The following is a 25,877-nucleotide window of genomic DNA, read 5'->3' on the forward strand; positions in this document are numbered from 1 at the left end:
GATGGGAGAGGCCAGTATATCAGTGCAAACGACAAGGCTGAAACTTTTTCAACCATCTTTGGTCTGAAGGGCTGAGTGGATGATCCATCTTGGTCTCCTCCCGAGGTTCCCAGCATCACAGATGCCAGTCTTCAGCAATTCACTCCACATGTTGTCAAGAAATGTTGAAGGTGCTAGATCCTGCAAAGGCTATGGGCACTGACAACATTTGGGCAATCGTACTAAAGATTTGTGCTCCAGAACTAGTTGTGCCTCCAGCCAAGCTGTTCCACACAAGCTACAGCACTGGCATCTACCTGGAGATGTGGAAAATTTCCCAGCTGTGTCCTGCCCACAAAAAGCAGGGCAAATCCAAACAGGCCCCATCAGTCTACTCTCGATCATCAGCAAAGTGATGGATAGTGTCATTGACAATCAAGTGGCATTTACACAGCAATAATCTCACTAATGCCCAGTTGGGGTTTCACCAAGGCCACTTCTCTTCAGAACTCATTACAACTTTCAAAGCTAAATATCAGAGCTGAGGCGAGTGTAACAACCCTTGACATCAAGGTAACAATTGATCGAGTATGGAATCAAGGACCCTATCAATATTGGAGTCAATGGGAATCATGGGAAAACTCCCCACCGGTTGGCGACATACCTCACACAAAGGAACATGGTTATGGGAGGTCAAACATCTTAGTCCCAGGACTTCACTGTAGGAGCTCCTTAAGGTAATGCACTTGCCCCAGGATGTTCACAATGTTTCAGTTCCATTCATAACACCTCTGCTACTGCAGCAGAGTGTGTCTATCTGCAGCAAGACCTGGACAACATTCAGGCATGGGCTAATAAGTGGCAAGTAGCAGTCGCGCCACACAGCCACAAAGTGATGACTATCTCCAACAAGAAAGAATCTAACCATCTTCCGGTGTCATTCAACAGCATTACCATTGGTGAATTCTTCACCATCAACACCCTAGGGATGATTATTGACCAGAAATGAACTGGACTAGCCATGTAAATATCATGGCTACAAGAGCAGGTCAGAGGCTGGGAATTCTATGGTGAGATATTCTAATTTATATTTTAAATATATATCATTTAAATATATAAATATTTTATACTTGTTGACAATTTGGAGACAACTAGTACTTGACTGTCAAACCTAAATGTATAATTTACTCTGAAACCCGTTACATGTCTCAGAAACCCACAGACATACGTTGCTAACTCAAATGACTTTCCTTTGTATGCAATCGCAACATGGGGGAAGTCATTAGCAAGAGCAGCACTTACAGACCACCTGTATTTACTCTTCAGAAGCTGGTGATGAACCGCTTTCTTGAACTGCTGCAGTCCATGTGGTGTAGGTACATCCACAGTGCTGTTAGATAGGGGGTTCCAGGATTTTAAACTCAGTGACAGTGAAGCAAGTTCCAAGTCAGGAAGGTGTGTGACTTGGGAGGGGAACGTGAGGGTAGTGGCATTCCCATGCATCTGGTGTCCTTGTTCTTCTAGGTCGTAGAGGTCACAGGTTTAGAAGGGGCTGTTGAAGAAGCCTTGGTGAGTTGCTGCAGTGCAGCATGCACACTGCTGCCATTGCTTGTTGGTGGCAGAAGGAGTGGGTGTCAAAGGTGGTGAATGGGGTGCTGATCAGGTGGGCTGCTTTGTCCAGGATGGTGTCGAGCTTCTGAGCTACACTCATCCAGGCAAGTGAAGAGTATTCCATTGCAATCCTGCCTTGTAGATGTTGGACAGGCTTTGGGGAGTCAGGAAGCATCAAAACAAAGAACTTAAAAGTTCATGGAGAAATTATTAATTGAGCCATGTGAGCCAAGTACTATTTAGATAAATAAGTGTTACTGTTCCACAAACCTGGATAACATCAGAAGCTCTTCCACCTTTCTCCTGCTAAAGGAATTTGATTAGTTGCAGCCGGAATCCGCTGTTACTGAACCCAATGATGGGCATCGGTGGGAGAAACAATTTCAAATAGAGTAAAACAACTCAATTAGTTCCCCAGAACCAAAAGACATGTGGTTGTAGCTGCTTGGATCCTGCTCTATCAGTGAACCTCGCTGTTCTCATCCCAAGGCTGCAGACTCGGTGCCAACTCCTGGTGATGGGACCATTTGCATAGTTGGGAGGGTGACTGGAGCCCATGAGGGAACTTCCGCAACAGTTACTCTGACCTTCCGAGGAGCCAAAATGTGCGAAGAATACATGTATATTTGAAAGTCTAGACAAGGGCATTAATCCCAGAGGATGAATGACTCTGCTGAAGGTTGGGGACTTCCATGCAGGATCACACAAATGTGGAGCTAGGACATAAAAGGAGCAACGCCCCCATGACATACCCGCCGGACGGAGCCTCCTGGGACTCCAGGAATTTCATTTTTTTCCCCATTCGGCATTATTAGCATTGAGATTGAAGACTTTCCAGGATATTATTAATGAGCTAAATCTTTGTTAGCAAGACAGTCCTCTGCAATGTATTCAAATGAAAGCAGTGAGCTGAGAACAGTTGTCTCTTGCCTCTGATCTCCATCAGAATTTAAATCGGGCCATCACTGAACCATGCTTTGCTTGGTCAGCATGGAATGATCAGGGTCACTGTTACCATCACTGGTCAGATTTTCAGAACACGAACTGAGACGTAAATAAATCAGGGAAACAGATATTAGAATCTGACAAGGAATTGATGGCCCATCCGGGATGCGGGGTCTCAGCTGCGATAGTGCAGTAAGATTTATTGCTACCTGGAGAGTGAGGGATGGCAAACGATCAGCCATTTTGCCCCAGCTGCAGGAGATATTCTTCTGCGAAGCTCAGGTGACACCAGTGTTCAAGCTGTAAAGCCTCCCTATACAGGCTCATCTCAGTACTATCAACTGTCCATTCTTGAGGAACAAGGCTGTGCAGGCGATTGATGTGGTAACTGGGCCCATTTGAGTTGAGTCTAGATTCCTCGACAGGATTACAGCGTAATTAAGGATTTAAAATAACCTCAGGCACTCATTTGGCATCCCGTTTTAAACTGATTGCTGACCTTCTGATCCAGCTTTCCTGGGCCAGCAAAAACTTAACTCCCCAACAGCCTCCTGAACTTTTACCCGTGTTGCCACAAAACGACTTGCCATCAACTTCAGACCTTACTCACACCTGAAGTCTGCATTCATCACAGAGGTTGCAGCATTCAAGCGACACAGTTAGTAAGTGATCCTCTCCGAGCAGGTGTAAATAACTGATATTGTAGCTGCTGTAAGCTCATATATAATTGACGCAATGAGAGACAGGTCCTCAGCACTTTACAAACAACAAAATGGTAGGTGTTCACCATTCGAGGATGGGAGTAGCAATAAACGCAAATATATTACTCTTAAAACTCAAAAACCTAAGTCTGTAAAACATCTGGTGGCAATTTTAGTTTAAGAAAAGTGTTGGCTTTACGGTCGAGTAGGAAACTCGTCCGCTGGCCACAAAAGAGGCCCAGAAAATTTGTAATTCCTGTGCCTCCTTTGATTTCCATGGCTGATCTCTCTCCCATGCTGTGCAGGGTGTTGTTGGGAAACAGTTTTAAAGAAAAGCGGATGAAGCAATTGGTCATATTGTTTACATCACTGTGGTCTGCGGGAACTTGCTGTCCACACAAAATAGCGGCTGTGTTTCCTACATTTACAACAGTGATGACAAGTCAACGGGTACTGTACTTCAATGGCTGTCAGGAGCTGTGGGATATCCCGGGGGTGTGAAAGGTTCTGTATAAATGCAAGTTCTTCTTCATCTACTGAATACAGGCAGACAAAATTCTTGTAGTGTGGGAGAGAATGTTTTCCTTTGACCCTTTCCTTTGTTTCACAAACTGTGCCTTGCATGCCCCGTTATTATTACAACCAAGCAATGCTGTGCAAATTGATAAAATCATCAAGAGCTTTAGCTAAATTAATCATTGGTGTTAATGCATACAAGCCACCTGTGACATAACCAGTGCAATCGCTTTGGGTAAACCATCTAGTGATAGGCGAATGGACCTATAATCCCTTTGACAACTCTTTCATCCTCATATTTTATTTACATTCCTGTACGAGACCATTATTCCCAGACAGAAAGAAGAAGTGCTTGTTAACTGTTGGATGCTTGCAGTCACAGCAGTCCCGGTCTTTCAGGCTGCTTTGCTAAGGGCAGCCCAGGGTGACTCATCGCCTAATATTCCTTGTGTTGAAAATGCTCTTCTCCAAGGAGAACCCCAGGGAATCTATGACTAATCGTGGTGGGGCATTGAAACATTGCATCACCTCACCGCCGAGACCTCCCGTTGATCTTTTAACTCACTCTGGAATTCTCCCAGGAATAAGAGGGTTACTATAATGATTTTCTCCTGTCAAATCGCCCTGAATGACCCTCGAGACAAATTAAGGGATAACTCGCAAATTCTAAGCCAACTTGATCTGTTCTCACTTGGTGAGGCCGGAGAGCAAGTGACGGAACTACTTGACGATTGATCGTAGGTTATTTCTGACTTGCTGAGAATAGACTCATTGGGTTTGAAAGATAATAACATTCCTGTATGTTTATGTACAATTGCTGAAATGAGAGACAGGCCCTCGGCATTTGGGAAACAAGATGATTCACAAGACATTCACGTGAAGGCCACCGTAATCAACTGAACAGTTGCTTATTTTTCACTTCTGCAAGAGGAATGGGTGTGGCAAGGAGACAGTTATTCAGGAGTCAGCTTTAACTTTGCACTATTGCTGTGAGTCGTACAGCTCAGAAACCCAGGCAGCCTGGAACATGGATCTCTAACACAGTAATGAGCAGGACAATTGCATGTGCAGCATTCACCCACGATTCTGATATGCAGTCAAGCTGCACAGCATATAATTAAGAATAACCGAGAGACTTCAACCATCCAGGTCTCAATGGACATTGAAAGCTTGTGGCATAATTGGGATAGTCACCACTGATGTATATATTGTATATAGAGGATGTTGTTATAGATGCTTTACGGTAAGGCCCCTGCACTACTGGAGTATAAATATGTGTGCTCCCTGTACAGCAGCCATTTCATCAGCTGCTGCAGGAGGCCATACATCTCAGTGTAAGAAAGCCTCGATTACATCCTACTCTCGTCTTTGCGTAATTGATACTGCATCAATAATTCCAACTCCGCAACAGAAATGCCCAGTGTCGGACACCATTTACCGCAGCGAATCTAAATGGGAGAATTATATCTGCTCGCTTCTGAAATTGGAGATCCTAAATGAAAAGTTAGCAACCTTTTCACTGGCCCACTTAACTCTCACTCAGTTTTAACTTCGGTTGAGATTAACCAACCCTGACTCCTTCAGCCTTTGTGATGAAAGAACACAATAGGAAGTTAAACAAATTGGGAAAACCCTGCCCACCAATGGGAGAATTTGATGAACATCAGCTCGTAAGGCTTCTTGCCCACCAAGAGGACGTGCCAGAACTTCTGGCACATTGCCCACGAATGAGCATAGGGTCAAAAACCTTATGCACCTAGGTTTCTGATACCCAGTCATGGCAGCTACAGGTCTCTGCTCAAGATGGGCATCAGGACAATTCCACCTCATTCCTTCAACTGCTCCTCGTATCCCCGGACACCTCAAAATGAAAGTTCTCTTCCTGGTTCTCTACTCCTTTGTTTCTCTCCCCGCCTCTGCCGTACAATCCTCAAAGGGCTCTGCATTCCTGACCTCCTGTACACTCTCCTTGTCCTATCATTAGTACTCAGGCTTTCAATGTGACTAGGCCCCATTTCCTATTCTCTCCTTCTATCGCTGTGCCTCATCGTCCTTCAAGATCCTCCTTAAAACTCATTACTTTCACAAAGCCTTTCATCGTCGCTCCTCATTCAGGGGCTGGTTTAGATCACTGGGCTAAATCGCTGGCTTTTAAAGCAGACCAAGCAGGCCAGCAGCACGGTTCGATTCCCATACCAGCCTCCCCGCACAGGCGCCGGAATGTGGTGACTAGGGGCTTTTCACAGTAACTTCATTGATGCCTACTCGTGACAATAAGCGATTTTCATTTCATTTCATTTCTCTCCTTCCTTAGCTCGGTATTCATTTTCATTTCATCATGCTTTTGTGAGATATCTAGATATCATTTCATTTTCTTAATTGACTGCATAAATACATGTCGTTATCCTTGACAGTAAAACTCACGAGCGGCTGAAGAAATATCAAAAACCAGTAACATTCTCCATTACTGAACAGATGGATCATTCAGAGATAACTTAATACCACAATTCAGAGAGAGCATCTGTTCCAAGATATTTACAACAGATTATATCAAATATGCCCTCACATTTGTCAAAATATTAGAGAGATCCTTTGAGGACCATTAATTAAATCTTATTCTTTTTAATGGTTCTAGGATTTCAAATGAATTGGAGATGGCATTGTGATGAAACATTTGGCTCTGTCTGTACCTAGCTCACAGTACGATCCAGTATATCCCATTGGGCACCAGCACTGGTTCTTCTCACAGGTCCCACCGTTCATGCAAGGGTTTCCCTGCAAACACATGTCCAGGAAGATTTCACAGTTCTCCCCTAGAATCAGAGCAGAGTTACAATTAAACACCAGTCCTTTTATATCATTAAGGTCAAAACAAACACACAATTCTAACAAAAGGTGCAAGGGGCAATACTTTCTTCTAAGTGCTCGGTTTTATGAGAAATGGGCAATAATAAACGGGCAGCACGGTAGCATAGTGGTTAGCACAGTTGCTTCGCAGCTCCAAGGTCCCAGGTTCGATTCCCGGCTTGGGTCAGTGTCTGTGCGGAATCTGCACATTCTCCCCGTGTCTGTGTGGGTTTCCTCCGGGTGCTCCGGTTTTCTCCCACAGTCCAAAGATGTGCAGGTTAGGTAGATTGGCCATGATAAATTGCTCTTAGTGCCCACAAAAGGTTGGTGGGGTTATGGGGATAGGGTGGAGGTGTGGGGATAGGGTGAAGGTATGGGCTTAGGTAGGGTGCTCTTTCCAAGGGCAGACTCGATGGGCTGAATGGCCTCCTTTGGCACTGTTAATTCTTTGATTCTATGAAATAAGCAGGTGAAAATGACTCAACATCAAGACACCTTTTGATCCTGATGATAACTGCAAGGTGGGAAGGCAGTTGAGGTAGAGGGAGGGAGAATCTGAAGCGGGGAAGGCCTGGAAACACAGCTTACCGCAAGTCCAGCCAGATTTAACAGAGGGCTGGCTTCTGAATATCTGTCAACAGGTGTCCGGACGGCAGCTCGTCTCTGTCAGGATGGTGGGTGTGGGCACAGGGAAGGTAGGCAGCTGGGGAGAGGAACACTGCTAAACCAAACCATGAAAGAGGGTGAGGATGCTAATGGCCGATCACGGGTGTCCAGTTCCATGGGGTAAGCTCTTCTTGGCCCACAAGCAGTGCTGGAAAGGGCACTACCGATGTGGATCCAGCCTGTCACACCACTCAGCAGCTGCCAGGTTTCTCACAGAGTCCAGGAAACCTGACCCACAGGCATTAAAACTAAATGTTTTATTAAGGAGGAGGCACAGAGTCTCCTTTAAGTATTATAGTGACCAACCTGCGTCCTGAGAATGGAGTCATTGCCTGCCCTGACCCGCTTTGCATGAAAAACTGAAAGTGGGTGGGTTGGGGTAGGGTTGTTCATTTATTTAAGTTTTTAACCACTCGCCTACCTCGGGAGATAAAATGATCACCTTTGTTGCCGCCAATTTTTCTTATTTCTCAACAAAAATAAAGAAAAACATTTGATTCTCGGCTTTATTGACGGCCTATTCGGAGAAGGAAAATTTGTGCCCCTGGCTCAAAGTCAGAATTATCATCTGACAAGAACTCATCAAGATTTCCAACTGCTGGGAGGAGGAGCGCCGGCAGAGGAGCCGGAGCGGGAGCCGAGGAGCCGGAGCCGAGGAGCCGGAGCGGAGGAGCCGAGGAGCCGGAGCGGAGGAGCCGAGGAGCCGGAGCGGAGGAGCCGGAGCGGAGGAGCCGAGGAGCCGGAGCGGAGGAGCCGAGGAGCCGGAGCGGAGGAGCCGAGGAGCCGAGGAGCCGGAGCGGGAGCCGGAGCCGAGGAGCCGGAGCGGAGGAGCCGAGGAGCCGGAGCGGAGGAGCCGAGGAGCCGGAGCGGAGGAGCCGGAGCGGGAGCGGAGGAGCCGGAGCGGAGGAGCCGGAGCGGCGACAGGGGGGCCCAACAGCAGCAGGTCCATCCCCTCTCCCTCCCCCCCCCCCACGCGGGCCAGGAGCGGTGCGGCGGCGGCCCCTCTTCTCTCCCCCCCCCACGCGACCCAGGAGCGGTGCGGCGGCGGCGGCCCCTCTTCTCTCCCCCCCCCCCACGCGGGCCAGGAGCGGTGCGGCGGCGGCGGCCCCTCTTCTCTTCCCCCCCCCCCCCCCCCCCAGCCAGCAGCGGGGACCCCCCCCCCAGCCAGCAGCGGGGACCCCCCCCCCCAGCCAGCAGCGGGGACCCCCCCCCCAGCCAGCAGCGGGGACACAACCCCCCCCCCCCAGCCAGCTGCGGGGACACAACCCCCCCCCCCAGCCAGCAGCGGGGACACAACCCCCCCCCCCCCACCCCAACCAACCAGCGACCACCGGCCCACTCGCCCCTCCCCCCCCCCCAACCAGCAGCGACCACCGGCCCACTCGCCCCCCCCCCCCCCCCCCCCCCCCCCCCCCCAACTGCTGTGACCACCACGTGGCAAAGACAAAGGGACTCTCTCTCCTGGTTGAGTGGGGAAAAAAGAAAAAAGAGACTTGTATTTCTGTTCTTCCCAAAAGAAAACTGGTAAAGAGAAAAGGGGTAGGGGAAATAAATTAAAAAAAAAAAAAAAAAATATATATATATATATATATAGATATATAATAATAAATAAAATAAAAATAGGGTGCGGAAAAGGGGGAAAAAGAAGAACAAGGAGAGAAGAAAAGATGAAGGGGAAGGGGGAGAAAAAAGTGCCAGAAAGGAGCCAAGAGAAAGGGGGCACCGGAAGTAGACTGGGCAAAGGGAAAGCCAGCTCGGGCGAACGAGTCAACACGCGAAGCGGCGGGAAGGATGCTTCGCCGCATCCAGAAGAGCTGGACGGGCGGGCAACCTCTCCCCTGGGGTTAGAGGGAGGCGTGAATTGGAAGGAAGCCTTTGCCGAGGTGGTGAGGGAGCAGCTGCAGGCATTCAAGGCAGAGTTAAAAGCAGACGCAGAGGCCGCAGCACAGGCACAGCACAGTGACCAGGGCCATGTCAGGGGTGCAGCAGGTTCTGACCAGATTGGAGAAGAAAGTGGATGCCCAAGGGAAGATACTGGAAGCCCAAGGGAAGATATTGGAAGCCCAGGGGGCAACCATTAAAGAGCTGGAGAAGGCAGCGACTGACGCGAGCAACCGGGTCATATCCCTGGAGAGGGGAATGGTGAAACTGAGTGCAACACAGGGGAGCCTGAAGGGCAGGGTAGACGACCAGGAGATCAGCTCGAGAAGGCAAAATATCAAGATAGTGGGCCTGCCAGAGGGGATAGAGGGTAGAAATCCCACAACATTCGTGGCTGCGATGCTGGGCTCCTTAGTGGGGCGGGAAACTTTTCCCACCCCACCGGAAATGGACAGAGCTCATCGGTCACTGCGCCCGAAGCCCAAGGAAGGGGAAAAACCGAGAGCAGTTATAGCCAGACTGCACCGGTACCGGGATAGGGAGACAATCCTGCGCTGGGCCAAGGAGAATAGAGCCTGCAATTGGGACGGGCACGCCATCCGAATCTACGAGGATTTTGGAGCGGACATAGCTAAGAGACGGGCGGAGTTCAACAGAGCGAAAGCAGCTCTCTATAAGAACAAAGTACGTTTTGGTATGCTGTACCCAGCAAAACTCTGGGTCACATACCAACACAAGGAATATTTCTTTACAGCCCCTGCCGAGGCGAATAGATTCGTCGAGGAGCACGGGCTGGAAAAACGCCATGGGAAGTAGGGACGAGGGGCCCATGGCAAGGAGACACGTCATGCCGACGGGGGGGTGGGGAGGGGCGAGGCAAAGCCAGCCCCCTCCCCCCTGGCAGGAACACCCAGAACGGAAAACAACCCAATGCCCTAGGGCCCGCAAGGGCCAGGGGGGTGGCGATCCTGATTGGCAAGAGGACAATGTTTAGGGCGACAAAGACGGTTACGGACCCAGGGGGACGGTATGTCATGGTCAGCGGGGCCCTGGATGGGGCGCCGGTAGTTCTAGTTAACGTGTACGCGCCCAACTGGGACGACACGAGCTTCATCCAAAAGACCATGGCAGAAATCCCGGACATAGCGACGCACCGACTAATCATGGGGGGGGACTTCAACTGTGTACAGGACCCAACGACGGACAGATCAAACTCCAGAACGGGGAAAACCTCAAACATGGCAAGGGAACTCAGCCACTATATGGAGCAGATGGGAGCAGTAGACCCCTGGAGATTCGCCCACCCGGGGGAGAAAGAATTCTCTTTCTTCTCCCCAGTACACAACGTGTACACCAGAATTGACTTCTTTGTGGTGGGGAAAACGGTGCTTCCAGAGATAGACAAGGTGGAATACTCCGCAATTGTGATATCAGACCACGCTCCACACTACATGGATGTGCGGCTAGAGACGGGAAGGGCCCAGCGCCCCAAATGGAGGTTGGACGGTGCCTTACTAGCTGACAAGGCCTTCAGCGAAAGGATAGCGCAGGCCATAGCGGAGTACACTGAGATCAACCAAAACGGGGAGGTCTCACCCTCCACGTTCTGGGAAGCGCTTAAGGCCGTACTAAGAGGGGAAATCATAGCCTACAAAGCGCAAAGAGATAGGGAGGAAAGGGTGGCTAGGCAGAAGCTGGTCGACTCCATACTGGAGGTAGACCATAAATACTCCGAGGCCCCGACTGTAGAACTCCTGGCGGAGAGAAAAGAATTACAAAGGAACTTTGACCTGCTCTCCACCAGGAAAGCAGTACACCAACTCCGCCAGGCACGCGGGGCCCTATACGAACACGGAGACAAAGCCAGCCGCCTGTTGGCCCACCAGCTGAGAAAGCAGGCAGCCAGCAGAGAAATTGCGCAAATCAGAGATACCAGAGGCACGTTGGAAACAGAACCAGAGAAGATTAACAAAACCTTCAAGGCCTTCTACCAAGAGCTGTACACCTCAGAGCCCCCAACGGGGAAGGCTGGGATGAACCGGTTTCTTGACGGACTGAACATACCAGTTGTGGGAGAGGGCAGAAAACGGGATCTGGAAGCACCACTAGCACTGGGAGAGATCATGGAGAGCATTAGCTCCATGCAGGCGGGGAAGGCGCCGGGACCGGACGGATTCCCGGCGGACTTCTACAAAAAATTTGCGACAGCGCTGGCCCCGCACATGCGGGAGATGTTCACAGACTCGCTAGCTAGGGGCACGTTGCCACCCACGTTAGCACAGGCCTCAATCTCGCTGATACCTAAGAAAGACAAAGACCCAACGGAATGTGGGTCATACAGACCCATATCTCTGCTGAATGCAGACGCCAAAATACTGGCCAAAATCCTAGCCAAAAGGCTAGAAGACTGTGTACCTGAGGTGGTCACAGAGGACCAGACGGGCTTTGTCAAAGGTAGACAGCTGACCGCGAACATCAGGCGCCTGCTGAACGTGATAATGACCCCCTCCGGGGAGAGAACACAAGAGGTGATCGTCTCCCTGGACGCAGAAAAGGCCTTCGACAGAGTCGAATGGATATACCTCATAGAGGTACTGGAGCGGTTCGGGCTTGGAACAGGGTTCACAGCTTGGGTAAAGCTCCTGTACAACGCTCCCATGGCGAGTGTACAGACCAACAATACCAACTCCCAATACTTCCAGCTGCACAGGGGCACCAGACAAGGATGCCCACTGTCCCCGCTGCTGTTCGCACTAGCAATCGAACCGCTAGCAATCGCGCTCAGGGCAGCAAAAAATTGGAGGGGGATCCGAAGGGGAGGTAGAGAGCACAGAGTCTCACTCTATGCGGATGATCTGCTCCTCTATATCTCGGACCCACAAAGCAGCATGGACGGAATCATCGCGCTCCTGAAAGAGTTTGGAGCCTTCTCGGGCTACAAACTCAACATGAGCAAAAGTGAGATCTTCCCATTACACCCGCAAGGGGGGGGGGGGGGGGGGGGGGGGGGGGGCAGCACTAAAGGGGCTGCCGTTCAAACAAGCCCGACATAAATTCCGCTACCTGGGGATCCAAATAGCCCATGACTGGAAAGGGATCCACAAATGGAACCTCACCAGCCTGACGGAGGAAGTTAAAAAGGACCTGCAAAGATGGAACACACTCCCGCTCTCCCTCGCGGGGAGAGTTCAGACGATCAAAATGAACGTACTGCCCAGGTTCCTCTTCCTGTTTAGATCCATTCCGATCTACATCCCCAAGGCCTTTTTCAAAGCGCTGGACAAACTCATCATGGCGTTCGTATGGGGGGGTAAAAATGCTAGGATCCCAAAGAAGGTCTTACAAAAAACAAAAACCAGGGGAGGGTTAGCCCTCCCGAATCTACAATTCTACCACTGGGCAGCAACAGCCGAGCGAGTAAGGGGATGGATCCAGGAGCCAGAAGCTGAGTGGGTGCGTGCGGAGGAGGCCTCCTGCATGGGAACCTCCCTCCGGGCCCTCGCCACGGCAGCACTCCCATCCCCACCCAAAAAACACTCCAGCAGCCCAGTGGTGACAGCCACCCTCCAATCCTGGAACCAGCTGCGGCAGCAACTTGGCCTGACCAAAATGTCGAACAGGGCTCCCATCTGCAACAACCATAGGTTCAAACCAGCACTGACCGACGCCACCTTCAAAAGGTGGAGGCAGGACGGGGGGACACTGACAGTCAGGGACCTATACACGGACGACAGGATCGCAACACTGGACGAACTGACAGAGAAATTTCAGCTAGCTGGGGGGAACGAGCTACGGTACCTGCAGCTCAAAAACTTCCTACGAAAGGAGACAAGGACGTACCCACAACCGCCACGACAGACACTACTGGAAGACCTACTGGACGCAAGTATCCTAGAGAAAGGGAACTGTAGTGACATGTATGACCGACTGGTAGATAGGGACGACACCGTACTGGACGCAACAAGGAGGAAATGGGAGGACGACCTGGGGATGGAGATCGGGTGGGGACTCTGGAGCGAAGCACTGCATAGGGTCAACTCCACCTCCACGTGCGCAAGGCTCAGCCTGACGCAACTAAAAGTGGTACATAGAGCCCACTTAACAAGAACCCGTATGAGTAGGTTCTTCCCGGAGGTGGAAGACAGATGTGAACGGTGCCAAAGAGGCCCGGCCAACCACGCCCACATGTTCTGGTCCTGCCCCAGACTCGTGGAGTACTGGACAGCCTTCTTCGAGGTAATGTCCAAAGTGGTGGGAGTGAGGGTGGAGCCATGCCCGATAGTGGCGGTCTTCGGGGTTTCAGAACAGCCAGATCTATTCCTGGGGAGGAGGGCGGACGCCCTTGCCTTTGCCTCCCTGATCGCCCGCCGTAGAATCCTGTTTGGCTGGCGGTCAGCAGCACCGCCCAGAGCTGCGGACTGGCTGTCCGACCTCTCGGAATCTCTCCAAATGGAGAAAATCAAATTTGCCATCCGAGGGTCGGACGACGGCTTCCACAGAACGTGGGAGCCATTCATGCAACTGTTCCGGGACCTATTTGTGGCCAATGTACAAGAGGAAGAATAGTCGGGGGAAGGTAGCGGGAGGGGGGGGGGGGGGGCTACAGGTTCGTTACGGGGGTTCGATGGCTAGCTAAGGCCCAAAACCAAGCTAAATAAACATGTTGAGGGGGGGGGGGGGGGGGGCGCAGTTACTACTACGAAGATGCTTACCTGTAAATATGTATGTTAATTTTTGCGTGTTTGGTTTTGTTTGTTTTTTTTTTTCTCTCTCCTAACAATTTGTAATTTGTTCAATATAAAATACGAAAACTGAATAAAAACATTTATAAAAAAAAAAAATAAAAAAAAAAAAAGATTTCCAACTGCTGAGGAGACTGAGGGAGATGCCGTTCAAAGTGGTGGGAGGGAGTTTTAGGTACCTGGGGATTCAAGTGGCAAGGGACGGGAGTCAGCTTCAGCAACTAAATTTGGGCAGGGCTGATTGAGCAAATGAAAGGGGACTTCCGTAGGTGGGATATTCTCCCGCTGTCATTGGCGGGGAGGGTACAGACTGAAAACGACAGTCTCCCCGAGATTGCTGTTCATGTTTCAGTGTCGTCCAATCTTCATCCCCAAGGCATTTTTATAGAAAGGTGAACACGCCGATCTCGGGTTTTACATGGGCCGGGAAAGCCCCGAGGGTGAAGAAGGTCCTTATCGAGTGGGGACGCGGGCCCTTCTGAACTTTAATAATTACTACTGGGCGGCTAATATATCGATGGTTTGGAAATGGGTAGAGGGGGAGGGGTCAGTGTGGGAGCGAGTGGAGGCGATATGTTCTAAGGCACGAGTGTGAAGGCTTTGTTAACAGCACCTCTGCTGTTCTCGACAGCTCGGTACTCCACAAGCCCAGTGGTGGTGGCATCCCTGAGAGTGTTGGAGCAATGGAGGTAGCACATGAGACTGGAGGGGGTGTCGATGTGGTCACTGACCTGTGATAATCACTGGTTCACTCTGGTGGGGCTAGACGGGGGCTTCAGGAGGTGGCAGCGGGCAGGGATATAGAGGTTTGCAGATCTCTTCATTGAGGAGGGTTTCCCGAACCTGGAGGAGCTAGAGGAGGAGTTTGAGGGGAATGGGTTCTGGTACCTGCAGGTATGGGGTTTTGTTCGGAGGCAGGCCCCAAGCTTCCCTCACCTCCCATTACAACCTACAAGATAAGGTGATGTCTAAAACAGAGGTTGGGGAGTGGAGGGACTTTGAAATATAGAAGGAACTGATAGAGTGGGAAGGTGTCCCAATTGGGGAGGTGAAGAGAAAGTGGGAGGAAGAGCTGGGAGGAGAGTTAGAAGTCGGGCTATGGGAGGAAGCCCTGAGGAGAATGCAACCTCGTCGTGTGCCAGGCTCAGCCTGATCAAGGTCCACAGGGCTCATAGCCATGATCTAATTGAATGGCGGAGCAGGCTCGAGGGGCCAGATGGCCTACTCCTGCTCCTAGTTCTTATGTTCTTATGTTCTTATATGACTCTGGCCCGGATGAGTAAGTTTTTTGAGGAGGTGGAGGACAGGTGTGAGCGCTGTGGAGGAGGTCCTGCGAGTCATGTACACATGTTACGGCGTGTCCGAGGCTGAGGGGATTTTGGCAAGGATTTTCAGATGTCATGTCTGAGGTCCTGGGAGGGAGGGTGACTCCGAGTCCAGAGGTGGCAATATTGGCAGATCTGGGAGCCCGGGGGGCGGCATTTTGACCTTTGCCTCCCTGGTGACCCAGAGATGGATTTTGCTGGGATGAAGGGACTTGGAGCCTTCAAGGTCGGGGGTTTGGGTCAGTGACATGGCAGGGTTTCCTAGGCTAGAGAAAATTAAGTTCGCCCTAAGGGGTTCATTACAGGGGTTTGCTCGGAGGTTGCAGCCGTTCATAGACTTCTTCAAGGAGAATTGACTGTCAGTAGGAGTGGGCGGGTGGAGGCATGGAAGTGACAGATAAGGGCAGGGAATCTAATGTATGGCTAGTTAGGGTTTCGGGCTGGGAGGAGTTGGGTATGTTATTGTGTGGAGTTTTGCGTGTGTTTCATTCCTCGGTTGTTTAAAATGTTAAAATTATAAGTGCCTCAATAAAATAGTTTTAAAAAAAATTTCCAACTGCTGCTGGGAGCTTAAAAACATACGTTATCAGTAATAAGACGGCAACACAATCGATAACTCAGATGTGTTTTCCAAAAAGAATCCTCGAATGTAATATTTTATGAAGCATGTGGTACGGATGTAATGTAAATTATTCACTCTAACAGTTCTGCTACTTGATTTGAAGGATTGTCTTTCAAACTAATACCAAACCTTAAACCTTCGGTTTTACATTGGCACATTCTCATTTCCTCAGTAAGATTATTTTTTTATTGTTCTTTTGTGGGATGTGAGCATCGCTGCCCATCCCAACTTGCCCTTGAACCTGGAGGCTTGTTTCGTCATTTTAGTGGGCAGTTAAGAGTCATCCACATTGCTGTGGGTCTGGAGTCACATGTAGGCCAGACCGGGTAAGGACGGCAGATTTCCTTCCCTCAAGGACATCAGTGAACCAGTTTTTATGACCCACCAATGATAGTTTTATGATCACCATTACTTAGACTAGCTTTTAATTTATTTAGTGAATTTAAATTGCCCTGGTGTTCCATATTTCTCACTTCTTGAGAAATGCTTTAGGCAGTACGTCATTTGTAAGTTTTGTAAATTCTAACTTCGTACATGAATACGAATTTGCATTAGTAGTCTAGCTCATGGATTTAGAGAAAAAATTGTCAGATCAAAATGATAAATTAATGTTAGCTCCGGAAGGAAAATAATTCCTATAGTTGAACTATTTTTTCTCATATGACAAAAGCAAATTAGCGCGGATTCTGGGAACAGAAACGGAAAAGCTGAGCCGTTCTGGCAGCATCTACGGAGAATCAGTTTTTAAAACATTAATTTAGAGTAACCAATTATTGTGTTCCCAATTAAAGGGCAACTTAGTGTGGCCAATCCATCTAACCGGCACATCTTTGGATTGTGGGGGTGAAACCCGCGCAGACACAGGGAGAATGTACAAACTACACATGGACAGTGACCTGGGGCCGGGTTCGAACCCGGATCCTCAGCGCCGTGAGGCAGTAGTGCTAACTAATGCACCACTGTGCCGCCCTTAAACAGAGTTAATGTTTTGAATCCAAAATGACTCTTCTTTGGAACTGGAGAGCGTAGAAATGGGATGGGCTTTAGACAGTTTAGACAAAAAAGGTCAGGGATATGTGGGGGGACAGGAGAGATTAAATGACAAAGATGTCATGGAATATAAGACAGAGAAAATGGTAACGAGTGTACACAGGCAAAAGCTTTGGTCCAGAGAAGATGTTGAAAGTAGAATAAAGGTCAGCACTGTCTGAAATTAAAACAGCAGAATGTGTTAATAGCAGAGGAAGTGGTTGTGTTGTCTGAAAGCAAAAATATGTGAACAAGTTACAGAATGGAATTTGGTGGGGGGGATGGGGGAATTAAAATGGAGGACAGAGATAATTCTTATAAATTGTCTAACGCAATGTTGAGCCCAGAAGGCTGAAAAAGTGCCTAATTGGAAGATGGAATGCTGTTCCTTCAACTGGCTTTGGGCTTTTCTCAAACTAGGGGGGCGATTCACCAAACCCCGCGCCAGGCCGGAGAATCGGAGCAACCCTGCCCCAACGCCGGCGCGCGATTCTCCGAGGTGCAGAGAATCGGCGCCATTTGCACCGCCGTGTGTGGCGTGGCACCGGCAGCTGGAATCGGCGGGGCCGCCGATTCTCCGGCCCAAATGTGAGTGGCCGCTCCAACACAAAAGAGCTCCGCCGGCGGCTTGTTGGGGGGGGGCACACGGATGGACTCCTTCACCGGGGTGGGGGGTCTCCGATGGGGTCTGGCCCGCAATCGGGGCCCACCGATTGGTGCGCCGGCCTCTCAACCCCTAGGACTACTTACCGGCGGGGCCGGCCCCTGAACACCGGCCCCATGTTGGGTTGGGGTGGCGCACGTAAGAAGTTCCCCGCGCACGCGCAGGATGGCACAGCCCAACTGCGCATGCGCAGGATTGAGCTGGCCCAACTGCGCATACGCGGGACTCAAGGCTTTTACGCGGCGCCGGGTCTCCGAGGCCCCGCCCCCGCAAATCGTGCCACGCCCCTGCCATCCCCACGGAGGCCCCAAACTAGGGGTGTCGAAGGGGCACCGGCGCCGGAGTAAAACACTCCGGTGTCGGCACTTAGACTCCCGTTGGGAGAATCCCGCCCATTGTGACAGGACCCAGGGCAGAAACGGGAGCATGAAAATCCAAACATTTTACATCTACGACATTACCCTTGTCTAAACTTTGCAATTCCTATAGCTGTAGGAAAAATACAAGATTTTAGGCTGAATCCGTTGGGGATGAACCTGAACCAGGGCACTGAGGTCAAGGTCAGAGCCAGGTTTGATCAATCATCAAATTCCCAGCAATTGTAGAAAAAATATGCACTGTGACTTTATCTAATAGATGATGGTCACTAGTCACAATCGTAGCTCTGGTGTTACCAATTGCACCAGAGGTAGAAGATTTACTCTACACACTATTTGTAACTGAATTGCACATCTATCAGTAAATACGTTAAAGCTTTAATACATAAAAAGAAATAGGAAATCTAGGTAGACGAGGGTAGAGCAGTTGATGTGGTGTATATGAATTTCAGTAAAGCGTTTGATAAGGTTCCCCACGGTCGGCTATTGCAGAAAATACGGAGGCTGGGGATTGAGGGTGATTTAGAGGTGTGGATCAGAAATTGGCTAGTTGAAAGAAGACAGAGAGTGGTAGTTGATGGGAAATGTTCAGAATGGAGTTCAGTTACGAGTGGCGTACCACAAGGATCTGTTCTGGGGCCGTTGCTGTTTGTCATTTTTATAAATGACCTAGAGGATGGCGCAGAAGGATGGGTGAGTAAATTTGCAGACGACACTAAAGTTGGTGGAGTTGTAGACAGTGCGGAAGGATGTTGCAGGTTACAGAGGGACATAGATAAGCTGCAGAGCTGGGCTGAGAGGTGGCAAATGGAGTTTAATGTGGAGAAGTGTGAGGTGATTCACTTTGGAAAGAATAACAGGAATGCGGAATATTTGGCTAATGGTAAAATTCTTGGTAGTGTGGATGAGCAGAGGGATCTTGGTGTCCATGTACATAGATCCCTGAAAGTTGCCACCCAGGTTGATAGGGTTGTGAAGAAGGCCTATGGTGTGTTGGCCTTTATTGGTAGAGGGATTGAGTTCCGGAGCCATGAGGTCATGTTGCAGTTGTACAAAACTCTAGTACGGCCGCATTTGGAGTATTGCGTACAGTTCTGGTCGCCTCATTATAGGAAGGACGTGGAAGCTTTGGAACGGGTGCAGAGGAGATTTACCAGGATGTTGCCTGGTATGGAGGGAAAATCTTATGAGGAAAGGCTGATGGACTTGAGGTTGTTTTCGTTAGAGAGAAGAAGGTTAAGAGGTGACTTAATAGAGGCATACAAAATGATCAGAGGGTTAGATAGGGTGGACAGCGAGAGCCTTCTCCCGCGGATGGAGGTGGCTAGCACGAGGGGACATAGCCTTAAATTGAGGGGTAATAGATATAGGACAGAGGTCAGAGGTGGGTTTTTTACGCAAAGAGTGGTGAGGCCGTGGAATGCCCTACCTGCAACAGTAGTGAACTCGCCAACATTGAGGGCATTTAAAAATTTGTTGGATAAGCATATGGATGATAAGGGCATAGTGTAGGTTAGATGGCCTTTAGTTTTTTTTTTCCATGTCGGTGCAACATCGAGGGCCGAAGGGCCTGTACTGCGCTGTATCGTTCTATGTTCTATGTTCTAGTCTTCACCTCCCAAAATTACTTTCCTGATGTCAAACCGAGGAAGTTCAAACCCTTTTCATTAATCGCGAGGCCCTTGTCCATTAACACATGAACAGAACAAGACACAAGGCAGTTCTTTCTTCCTGCAGACTCACCCTGATATTCATTTGCACAGATGCACTGATATTCATATTCTCCAGTTACTATACACCTTCCACCATGCAGGCAAGGCACACGGTCACACGGTGATTTGTCGTAACACTGATCAACATTCAGGCTTTCGGTAAAGGTATAGGAGAGATCCACCTTCTTCCCATTAACTGACACCTGATTAACGGAGAGAGATAGAATTACACAAATTGTGGGGAGAGAAACAGCCCAGTCAGTTTATCTTCCATTCGCTTATCTGACCTCATCTTTTGCCTCTATACTATTTTCCTCATCCTGTGGTGGAGAACTCCACATTCTGGCCATTCTCTGGCTAAAGTGGTTTCTTCAGAATTCCTGATTTGATATTGAGTCACTTTCTTGAACTGCTGCAGACCAAGTGGTGTAGGTACACACCCAGATTTCTTGGTGACTATCTTTTATTGATTGCCTCTAATTGTGGTTCGTCTCCACAAAAGGAAACACAAGTCAAACCAAGTTTGATGCAAGTTGAACAAAACTTCTTTACTTTTCAATTCCATCCCTCATGAATGATGCTCGATTTGACTTTGTTTTGGTCTTATTAATTAACATCAATACTTTGTTGGTTTGCATATTTGGGTCCGGGATCTCTTTGCTCCTCTACCTCATTTCATTTCTTACTTTGAAAGTAGTACATCACCTGCTTGTCCTTCTTTCCAAAAATGGACTACTTCACGCTTATTTGTGCTAAAATTCATGTCAGTTATGTGCCCCTTCTGCAAGTTTTTAAACGTATTGTAATTTGTTACAGCTCTCCTCAGTGAAGACTATCCTTCCCAATTTGGTGTTCTCCAATTTAGAAGTTGTAGTTATGATTCCAAAGTCTAAATTGTTAATAATAACTGTGAAAAACAGTGCTTCCAACACTGAATCTTGCAGGCACCCAGCATCTATCTTTGGCCATTCTGAACTACCCCACTCTCTGCTTTCTACATTGCAGCAAGTGAGTAATCCATTCTGCTAATTGTCCTTTAAATCTGCATGCTTGGAACTTATTAATTAGCCTATTACTTGACATCTTATAAAAAGCCTCTTTAAAAGGTAACCTTGTCTACTCTCTATTACCCCTTCAAAGAATCCAATGAGGGTGGCTGATAAGAATTCCCCTTTCGATATCCGTGCTGACAATGCCTTGCTAGCTTTTTTTGGTGAAAGCTGAATTGCGTAAGCATCAAAATAAAGTGAACACAAATGTTCATGTCACCGTTATCACTCAAACCTCAAGTTAGAAAGGGGTTGGGCACATTAGGGGGGGGGGTCAGAGAATCCACATCAGATTCTAATCATCTCAGAGGCAAATAAAGCAGCTTTTATTCAAATATAAATGAGCATTTTTGGTTTGGAGAATCATATGACGAGCAGTAAGCTATGTAACAGTTATGCTCAGAGTTGGTTAGACATCTAGGGTCTGGTTTAGCTCACAAGGCTAAATCTCTGGCTTTTAAAGCACACCAAGCAGGCCAGCAGCATGGTTCGATTCCCGTACCAGCCTCCCCGGACAGGCGCCGGAATGTGGCGACTAGGGGCTTTTCACAGTATATTCATTGAAGCCTACTCGTGACAATAAGCGATTTTCATTTTCATTTTAAGCACTACATTGCTCAATTACTTTTTCCAAAATGGACCAGACAAATAAAGCAGCTTTTATTCAAATATAAATGAGCATTTTTGGTTTGGGGAATCATATGACGAGCAGTAAACTATGTAACAGTAATGCTCAGAGTTGGTTAGACATCAATTCGGAGTTTAGAAGAGTGAGAGGTGATCTTATACAAACATTCAAAATTCTGATAGGCTGGACAGGGTAGATGCATGAAGGATATTTCCCCTGGCTAGGGGGTGTCTTGACCAGGAGAGACAGTCTCAGTAAAAAAGGAACGCGCCATTTGGGACTGAGATGTGGAGGAATTTCTTCACTCAGAGGGTGGTGAATCTTTGGAATTCTCTGCCCATGAGGGCCGAGGAGGTCAGAGGTCAGAGATCGATGGGTGTTTACATATTAGAAACATTAAGGGATACGGGGATAGTGGAGGAAAATGGCGTTGAAGTAGAAGATCAGCGATGATCTCACTGAACAGTGAAGCGAGCTCGAAGGGTTGAATGGCCCACTGTTCCCGTTTCTTCTGCTTTTCTGAACTCAAGCCCACAATTTCCCAACACAGACATTAATCTGTGTGCCACAGGGTTAGCCTATTTCCCCCAAGTTCCACTATGGGCTACTTTAACACAGTCCTGCACTTATTTAAAAGAAGCCAGCTCAATTTAGCATATATCAAAGAATTTTACACAAATGGGTTACTTTGTGCAGATTTCCAGAGGAAATGCAACCCAAAGGTGAGTTCTGGGCTGGGATGTTAGAGGTTGGGGATTAGGGGTGGGGGGAGGGGGCGAGGTTGAGGAATAGACTGAGGCAGGCTTCTCGCACAGGTTCCTTATAGACTGATGACAGAGAGGAGACTGGGTACATTGGGCAAGTCCGTCTCATCCTCAGCTCATGTATGGTGTTCAGCACACAGGAGAGCGTACATTTGTGGATGTGTGATCATTCAATCATTGGTGCACATTGGCGTTGAGTTGTTCTTACTCCAGCGACTCACCTCAGTAATACAGCCATCAATCCCCTCTGTGACATTTACTGCGATGGGAACAACTTCTGTTCTGGGCACACCACCAAGATACATGGGGCTTCGGAGGTTAAGACCTTGGCTTTTCCCTGGAGAGACACTTCTGATCTCCTTCTCACCATCGATAATCAGCAGGCCATCCCTGTTGTGTCGATGTACTTTCAATCTGTGCCAATTGTTGAGATCCACAGGTTTGGCGCTCTGTAGAACAGCAAGCCCTGTGAAAATCCCAAGTGAGTTGGGGTTGAGTAAATGAACACAATGACACATGCCCGCTCTCACATCAGTGATATGAACCCACTCTCAGAAATCTGCCCCTCAACCAAGAGCTGCACACACATAAAGGATATCCTTTTGCTCCAAAATGTATGGGGTTGTCTGAACAGTCCGATAACTGAGCTCCTTTCTCAAGTCAAGAGGCAAATACACTGAGGCCCATTTCGCAATTCCTGAGGGAAGTACATTCCAAGGTTGGATATTGGGGCCATGTCGTGAACATGGCTTAAAAATAACCAGCTTTCTTTTTCCTTTAGCTATTTATGGTGATCGACGGAAGGGGGTTTGTGCTGGGAATGGAACCCTCAGCAAATGACCTTCATTCCTGTAGAGGCCCCTTTACTGTACTAACAGCCACACACCTAACTGCTCCCTAAAACGCTCCACAAGTGCGGTGTAGCTGGACCCCTGCATGGCAACAGCTGAAGCTTGGGGATGTGATCATTTCCATAGCGCAAATGGATGGGAAACAACTCCTTGGGCATTCCAAAGGCTCGGCTGTGCTGGTGGCAGTTGCAGCAGAATCCGGCTCCCCCACCAGACAATCTGGAGCGACGGGAAAGGCTGCAGGACACAGGCATTTAGCTTTGGAATTCTCCAAACGGAGCAAAGTGCCAATGTTTTTAAAGGCAAGTAATTTTAGGCTGGGTCTTTCCGAAGGCTCAATTTAGGACTAGCTCTCAGTTATTGCGAATCTCACTGGGCTTTGGGAAGAAAACTGACTGGATTCCGCATGGATCCTCCGGACTCTCTGCTAAAAGGGGAGAACTTTGAAAGGACACCTCCTCCCCACAGGAATTTGGGTGGAGTGGGATTATAGAATTTACAGTGCAGAAGGAGGCCATTCAGACCATCGAGTCAGCACCGACCCTTGGAAAGACCACCCTACTTATGCCCATGCCTCCATCCTATCCCTGTAACCACAGCTAATCTTTTGGACACTACGGGGCAATTTAGCATGGCCAATCCACCTAACCTGCACATCTTTGGACTGTGGGAGGCAACCGGAGCACCCGGAGGAAACCCATGCAGACACAGGGAGAACGTCAAAACTCCACACTGATAGTCACCCAAGGCTGGAATTGAACCCGGGTCCCTGAACCTGTGAGGCAGCAGTGCTAACCACTGTGCCACCGTGCTGCCCGGAATCCGAGTGGAAAGCAGGCAGCTCTTGGCCCCATCACCACCTCCTCCCCTACCATGGAGAACTTAGTTTGTGTGATCCCGCAAAACCCGGCTGTCTTCACTTTTACCATAAAGCACCAGTCTGGCAAAGAGTATTGCCCCCTGCCATAGAACTCAACTTTCATTGTAGGCAGCATTCTACAGCGGGCTGGTGATCCTCTATGGATTAATGCCTGGCATTAAATGGTACTCGCATATTTCTTCCCATTTCTCTTGCTGGCCAGCCGCCGCAATATACCTGGTCCCATTTTGGTATCATGCAGCAACTACATTTTGCAAAATGACAATTGTTTAGAGGATTTAAATGGATCGAACAGGCAAGGCTACATAAACATGTAATGCTCATGGTCAGAGAAAGCCCAAACAGCGGAATGTTGGAGGAGCTCTGCACACAGAAGGCTGAGCTACGTTAATGGCAGGAGTTATCAATCCAGATTAATTGTCACCCACCTGATCCCAGGTCGTAGCGGAATTCCACATGTCTGTTGAGCATGGCGACAGAGATGAAGTCATTCATTTTCATTCTCTGGCCACTGCTGTAGAACATCAGGCCGGAGGGTGAGCGAGGTTTGAACTCCAGCTCGATCGTCAGCTCATTGTGAACATTGGTCAGTGGCGGATACGCCACAAAAGAATTATGTCCCCTGAAGGAAGGAGCTGTAATTAAGACACCTGTGAGACAACAAAAGGAGAGTCAGATTTACAGTTTTGGAGCTTACATAGTGCCAGTTAAAGTAAGGATACTGGTGAAGTCATTCTACAGAAATATTCGATCTGTCTAACTGCCAAGTGAGAAATGCCCAGCGAGGCCACCACAGCTCAAATCCTAATCTCCGCTCTGATATTAGGGATGGGCAACAAATGTGGATCTTGCTATAGTGAGGCCTGCATCCCATGAAAGAACCTTTTAAAAAGGTGGCTGTCTTCTTTATTTGAGACCAATGAACATTATTAGGGCATCAGAAATTAAGTTAGGCTTTGCACTGGGTCTTTGCCATACCTGATCTTGGGGCAGTAGGAGTTGACACAGATCAATAAAAATGGAGTCTTCTATTTCATACAGTACCCCCACCAACAAAAAAAAATGATTTCTCCTTAAATTAAAAGGGTAAGATATGTGGAATGATTCCCTGCAAGCTTTGGATGTCTATAATTTCAACCGGTCAACAGCGTTAAATAAAACAGCTATCATGCAACTAGAATGTTATTTAGTTATTTTCAGTGTGAGATAATTTTCTTGTCCTGTAATTATGACTGAACAGCAAGACTCACCATCCATACATTTTGGCCCTCGTTTGCCCAGGTGGCATCGGCAGTTATACCCAAGGCCGTCTGGTCTGTTCACACAAGTTGCATCTGATCCACAGGCCTCTGCGGACCCAAAACCACAAACTGGCATCAGTAACTTCATCACAGAGTTCTGACATTGTTAGATTATTCTAAACAGAGAGGTTTGTCCCTTTTGCCGGTGCTCAAGTTTCTACAAATTGGATCTCCATAGGCCGGAGGGGCCAGCTACAGCCTTGATTGTAAATCTTCGGCCAGAACTTGGATAAATAGTCAATGGAGTCCCTTCATCACCTTCCCATAAAGACAGTGCTTAGGACAGGAGCTCACTTAATGCAGAATAGAAGCGACCTATCCCTCGCCACTTGAGCAGTAGGGTCCCTGTCTCTACGATTCTTGTTGGGTAGTATTAGCTGTGAAACAAAGGGATCACTAAATATCTTGTATAACCTTCCTGGCAGTTACCAAATCCTTGTCCAGCACAGCTACCTCCCTGACCCAACCATCTTGGAAAATTTAGAATACTTATTTTCTCAGACCCTCTTTAAACTTTTCAAGTTTACCATTCTTACTCCAATTAGATTACCAATGTTTGGGCGCTCTACTTTAACTTCAAAAACAACTGGTTGGCCACGAGAAGCTGCTGTGGTGATGAACACTAGTTTTTGAGAACTTGATATGGCGAGTGGAATTTACTGATTTTCGGCGACAAAGGCTACACATATCTCTGGAATTTAACAACTGCACTAAGTCAGGCTTAGCATCTAAATGTTCGCAAGTGAGCAAATTTCTGTCTGCATTCCACCCTCATTGATGTGATTCA

At 48.5% G+C, this 25,877-nt stretch overlaps 1 protein-coding gene across 2 annotated transcripts in view; it reads right to left on the reverse strand.

Annotated features, from left to right (window-relative positions):
• The window catches only part of hspg2 (heparan sulfate proteoglycan 2), a 571,937-nt gene that overhangs the window by 26,852 nt on the left and 519,208 nt on the right, over positions 1-25,877 (reverse strand). For both annotated transcript variants that reach the window (XM_038821731.1, XM_038821732.1), the window contains 5 exons: positions 25,040-25,138; positions 24,218-24,439; positions 22,280-22,524; positions 19,649-19,820; positions 6,443-6,565 (listed from right to left, as the gene is read on the reverse strand). In XM_038821731.1, the coding sequence (XP_038677659.1) occupies positions 6,443-6,565; positions 19,649-19,820; positions 22,280-22,524; positions 24,218-24,439; positions 25,040-25,138 (861 nt within the window). The remainder of the gene's footprint in view (positions 1-6,442; positions 6,566-19,648; positions 19,821-22,279; positions 22,525-24,217; positions 24,440-25,039; positions 25,139-25,877) is intronic.

The sequence above is a fragment of the Scyliorhinus canicula genome, chromosome 16 (genome assembly GCF_902713615.1).
Source record: "Scyliorhinus canicula chromosome 16, sScyCan1.1, whole genome shotgun sequence".
NCBI classification, from domain to species: Eukaryota; Metazoa; Chordata; class Chondrichthyes; order Carcharhiniformes; family Scyliorhinidae; genus Scyliorhinus; species Scyliorhinus canicula.